This window comes from Perca fluviatilis, chromosome 11 (assembly GCF_010015445.1).
Source record: "Perca fluviatilis chromosome 11, GENO_Pfluv_1.0, whole genome shotgun sequence".
NCBI lineage: Eukaryota > Metazoa > Chordata > Actinopteri > Perciformes > Percidae > Perca > Perca fluviatilis.
The window spans coordinates 25,486,585-25,492,584 of record NC_053122.1 but is presented as its reverse complement, the minus strand read 5'-3'; the positions used below and the strand labels follow the sequence as shown (position 1 = coordinate 25,492,584).

General features: G+C 42.0%; 1 protein-coding gene across 4 annotated transcripts in view; it reads right to left on the bottom strand.

Annotated features, from left to right (window-relative positions):
* The window catches only part of LOC120568352 (ephrin type-B receptor 1-B), a 181,448-nt gene that overhangs the window by 65,048 nt on the left and 110,400 nt on the right, over positions 1-6,000 (bottom strand). For 3 of the 4 annotated variants that reach the window (XM_039815787.1, XM_039815789.1, XM_039815788.1), the window contains exon 5: positions 3,190-3,525. The exons of the other annotated variant lie outside the window; for it this stretch is intronic. In XM_039815787.1, the coding sequence (XP_039671721.1) occupies positions 3,190-3,525 (336 nt within the window). The remainder of the gene's footprint in view (positions 1-3,189; positions 3,526-6,000) is intronic. 4 annotated transcript variants of the gene reach the window in all.

The following is a 6,000-nucleotide window of genomic DNA, read 5'->3' as shown; positions in this document are numbered from 1 at the left end:
AAGTTCATTCCACAATTAAAGTGGAAATGTGCATCAATAATTCTGAATTCGTTCGACATTAGGTATTTCGTCATTGCATCAGACCACTGTAGGTAGAAAACATAACACAGACAACAAAAGTGCATGGCCAACAAGAGGTTCCAGGCCCCCAAGATGACAAACTTGTAGCTCTTTCCTTATTGGAACATTGCCAGTATGAACTCAACCAACAATCTCTCATCTTTCACCACACTGTAACTCTACTTCGTGTCTGTCGTTATTAGGTCCCACAAGCTCACACTGTGATTTCCACGGCCCGCCTCATCCACAGAAACACAGAAAAATGAAGAAAGCCTCATTTTAATGTTTCACTTGAGTCAATACTTGTCCCTTGATAGGTGCTACTGTGTAAAAGTCAAAGATTCACAAGAGCATGGAAAAGGCTGCAGCAAAAAAAAAAAAAAAAAGACTACAAATAAAAAATATTACAGTGCAAATCCGCCATCATAATAGCAATGTGCCAAGGTACATAAGCGCCTGGCTTTTAAAGGGAATGGGAGATGATTGGTTTATTGCATGTTACGCCCAAAACCTATGAATTAACGAAGACACTAAGTACAACCCTTTTGAACCATGCGTCCGGGGCACGGACCCTTTCTTCTGCCTTAGCAAAAGTGGATTTGGACAAGCCCTAAACGCACCTGTGCCATGCGCTTCACGCCGTGCGTTTATATCATTAAAATAGGGCCCAATATCCTCGACCTGTCATTTCCATTGGCTGGGCTCAGGTCCCATCACAGGCACACACAAAAATACTGTACAGAGAGACCGACAGGGAGAAAGAGAGAAAGATAAGAGGATGAAGGTCATTTTCACTGGCTGGCCTCAGATCCATCACAGGCAAAGGAAGAGAATGCACACACATGCCCACAGACACAAACATAGGGAGACAGACAAGAGCGAGAGAGAGAGAGAGAGAGAGAGAGAGAGAGAGAGACCAGGAGAATAGAATATTTCAGTGTAGCCTGAAAACAGCAGCTGTCCGTGTATCTATCTTGGGTCGGTCTCCTTCAGTCTGACATTAAAGTATTAAACAGTGAACAGAGTTGAACCTGGATAGCTGTTATACAACAATAAAGGTGAAATGACCTAAGCTAAGAACAGTGCAACAAAGAAATGATGGCTTTGCGGATCATGCCCGATGCTAAGTGTAACTTAAATTTGCGAAAAAGGATAGCAGAATTAAGTTAGATTAATTATCTTGTTGTTTTTGTTTGGAGGGCTGTGTCAGTGTATAAATCTGAAGATTTACAGACAGGTTTCAACTGGGGTGCAGTCTTCCGTGAAGAGAAAAGTACGGACTTGCTGTGCAGCGTGGTTCTCCAAACAAAGTCTCATTAAACAAAGACCAAAGAAAAACAACAAAGAGTTGCATCGTCTGTGAAGCAACCAGCCTGCAACCTCCAGATGTGAACCTCAAAAAAAAAAGAAAAGAAAGAGGTTTCATAAATTACTCGTGCATTGTTTTTGAGGGATTATTACCTTTAGCTATGTTAAAAAGTTTGGAATGCCCAAAGAGAAATGCAAACTGGGGCTGTTTCTATCAATGGACTTGATTTGTAAATAGACTACAAAGGAAAGAGGGATGGTACAGTGAATTGTACTTGTCCTGCCACAAAATGTAACATGCCGTTTCTTGGGTCTGGGCTTGAACTCATCCATCGTTGTTTCAAAAGGAAAACCAACTACTTTGATTCAGAGAAGGACGGCCTAATAGGAGAGCGTGTATGTATAACTTTCACTAAACCAGCTGGCCTCACCCTTCAAGGCTTAAAGTCATTACTCACGGTGGAGCGACATGAAATCTTAGCAGCCCTGAAGTAAGCTATGCCATGAAGTGAGACTCTGAACTGCATATTGTGCAAGATGATGGTCTTTTGAGGTGCGATGATTCACATTTATGTAATAATAGTTGAATTTGCCATTTCAGAAATGTGAAGTGAAAAAAAATACCAAGGCAGGTTTTTGCTAAAATAGGAGACAGCTTAAAAGAAAAACACTAGTATGTGGTATGTATGTAAGTTACATAGTGATAATGTAAAATAATAATATATATAATGATAATATCCCTGTTTACTATGTGCTTTAGCAATACTGTGTGTAAATACGGTCATGCTAATAAAGCCTCTTTGAATTTGATAATGCCAGTGGTGGAAGAAGTATTTAGATCCTTAAGTAAAATCACTAAAACAACACTGTAAGTCCTGCATTGAAAATGCTACTTAGTTAGTAAAAGTATGGAAGTCATCATCAAAAACCATCACATTTTACAACCTGGAAACTATCAAAAACAGTTTAATCGGCTAATAGTTTCAGCTGGACTTGTAGGCCTGTATATTGTTGGGTAGTTTCATTTATAATGAACCATTGTATTTTATAAACTACATGTGTTTTGTGTGCAAACATCTTGATTTGTAAAGTAGCTAGTAACTAAAGCTGTCAGACGAATGTAGTGGAGTAAAAAGAACAATGTTTCTCTCTGAAATGTAGCGGAGTAGAGGTAGAAAGCAGCATGGAAAGAAAACGCTTTCCTTTTCCTTTAATGTGTTATATATCTTTTTTGTGCATGTTATAGGTTTACAAAGTGAAAAAGCCCAAAGTCCACCCCAAAGGGACTTACCATCTCCAACAGAAAACACTGTGCACAAACTGCTCCAAACAGCTCTATTGTAGTCCAGCCTTTACTTCCGTGACAAACGTGCGTCATGTTGTAACACGTTATAATGCTCGCCTAGCTGCCAGCGTGGCACGCCCTCATACTCTGCTTCTGACTAGCTAGTAGTCCTTGCCTAGGTACTGCGCATGTGCGACTCCCAACAAAGATTGAACAGAAGTGAGATGCCTCACTCGGTAGCTAAAACCGAGAGCTCAACACACAGGGTGAAAAGAGGAGCTGCAGCAATGTGCAGTACAACAAAAAGATGGTGTTTTTTGAAAATTAAACCATGTAAACCTATTCTGGTACAACCTCTAAATACAATTATGAACCTGAAAATGAGCATAATATGAGCACTTTAACTACAGTACTGGAAATGTACTTAGTTATATTCCACCACTGGATAATGCTATTGCAGATGGTAAAGGGTAGTCCTCTTCATCATTAATTCCACTACTACATCTTCATCACACCTAGCCATAGCAGCCACTTACCAGCCTGGTTGGTGGTGATGTCTATGGAGACGTGCTGGGCAGGGTACGGGCTCTTATTGCTGACTCCATTGACGGCCTGTATCTCAAAGCTGTAGAGGGTGTGAGCCCATAGGTTGCTGATGAACACCCTGGTGTCAGTCAGACCCAGCTGCCGAGGGACGAAGTCCACGTTGTCGTCGCAGTGGGAGCAGGAGCGCCGGTCGGCCCGGCATTTCTTGCACACTATGTTGTAGACGACGTCACCGCGGCCGCCCGTCTCCCTGGGAGAATGCCACTCCAGGATCACAGAGGTTTCGTTCACAATGGAGATCACGTTCCTTGGGCTGGATGGGACACCTGTAGAAAAGATGTAAGCTAAATTGTAGCTAGGGTCGTTTATCTTTACATCTAGAGCCATTTTATATCGGAAAATGTTGGCAACCATGGCAAGCTGGCATGATCCTTAAAGCAAAAGAACGTATTGCTTGTTAAGAAAAACTGTTTCATAAATATGCCTGCTGTTAGGTCAATTTAGTCAATTTACAACCCAGTTATTAACTGTTCTTGTCCAAGAGCAACTTGTCTTTTTCTCATTTTTCTTCATCTTCAGCACAATTGGAATGCTAATTTATTCCATTCACACCCAGAGAGATCATACAGCGAAACGTTTGTGTCTATCAAACATTGGTTATTTAGCAAAATGCAGTGTTGCATGGAGTATTCTCATTCAAGTGGCTCTGGAGATTCACGCTCCCATTCACTCCCTCATAGCCCGCAGCTGGAGCGGAACCTTAACGACGATATTCAGAAGAAAAAAAAATCAAGAAATAATAAAACTATTGTTGTGCTTGAGTGGTGGCTTAATGGAAAAGTGGCATGTTCAGCCTCCCACAATTGGAGCCCAATTCTGTAACAGTTCAAATCTGCTCAAATGGCAGTGTAGAATTTTGCTTAGCTGGGACTCTGTGTCCCTGCAGCTGCTCAGAGGCAGCTCTTTCTTCTCAGATACCAGACACTGCCGATAAAGCAGAAGTTCGCCAAAGCCCTTAGTCAGTGCTGCATAGGTTAAGTTAGGCTGCCCTGCAGAGCTGATCTGGTACCAATTTATCCTCCTGACCTTTATCATTAAAAGAGGAGTTTAAGGGACCCACTTCTAGATCCATGACTACAGCGAAACCAGAAAATCCACTCAATTCTAGAAACCCTTAGAAGAATTACTCAGCCCTCTAACATACAGTGCTGTACTATCTTTCCTCTTATCATTTTACCTATGAGAAACACATGACAACAAGACATATAGATTGTTAAGCATATTATGATACAGCACTTGAGTTTCCCATTTCTGAGAGGTTAGGGCAGATAGTTACTTCAGTCAACACAGACACAATTAATCATTGTTGTGGGATAGCCCTGGGGAGCAGGGACAAAGCGACAGAACACACAAGGGTGACACACAAGGCACTGTTACTGCTGCGAACGCAGCTCAGCGCCTCAACAACAGAGAGGTGACAGGAAGGGCGCAACCTCCAACGTGTGATTATTATGGTCTGCCTGAGAGGACAGCTAGTGCTCCAGATACATGGTCAAATGGCACAAAATCAGTTTTTTGGATGCTACCAGATGTGTTTGTACGTGGAGGGAAACTACGGCAACAAAGGGTGTGTGTTAGTAGGAACAGGCCATGTAATGAAATTGGCAACACTTTAGGGTTTTCCCTTGAGGCCTGCACACTAGGCACTTCATATGTTACTCACACCGCTTGTATCCTCTGTATCATCCATCACATACATGAACTCGCCCCAAAACTTGCATCGCTGGCGAAAAGCAATGCACATCTGCTCATGTGGAAAATGCATGTGACACAAACACACACGCCTGAACTATCGGTTTCTGTGTATTCATGCCTGCACTGTCTGTATTAATGCATTTATACAACGGTGGATGAAAAAAAAGTATTGCCAGCTTGAGGTGTGAACGAGGCGTCACACCTCTTTCGCCCAATTACTGCCGAGCTCCACATATGCAGGGATGGCACAAAAAATCAAATGTGGCAGCCACTTAACCAGTGATTTGCAGACTATTACTGCAGCATTTGGCGGTTTTAATTTGCCATAGGACTTGCATACAGGCTCTCAGCTGGCGTTCATTTAGCTATGCCGGCCAGATTTGGTTGTGCTTATATAAATGATGTTTACAGGAGCAAAACATCTTCAAGCTGCCCATTCGGCGCTCTTTGCAACGCTGTATCACAGCACAGTAAGGGCTCTATTTTAATGGTGGAATCACAGCAACTAGTGCAAAGTGTCAAGTCATTTGCACAAGGGCAACGAGGATGTATCAATGCACGTGCTATTTTTGTTCAGTATGGGCCATTGCATGATGCACAAAAGGCTTTGGTGAAGGAGAATGTAAATAGAACTGGTGTAGTGGTGATGTACCATATCTTCTTAGCTAATCACAGGGGTTAGACAATTCTAGCTAACCAAATGAAGTCAATATGGTTGTCAATGTCCAGAAAGCAGAACAGCAAGGCACAAATACATAATGCAAATATATTAATAGCTGATATCGGGTTGGAATGACGAGACTTAAAAGATGACAGATTCAGATGCAGCTTTATTTGAACACACAGTACCTGGAGATGCATATAGTTCAGCATTCAAAACCATCTAAAAATCCATAGTGACTTTCTACTGTATTTATCTTTCTCTCTCTGCTTACGTACAGTATTCAGGTAACTATCTGCTCCCCACAATTATAGCGAAGCAGTATAGGGAGCCACATAGTGTGTCTTTTTAAGTAGAATTTGTGGAGACAGTTGTTTTCCAAGTG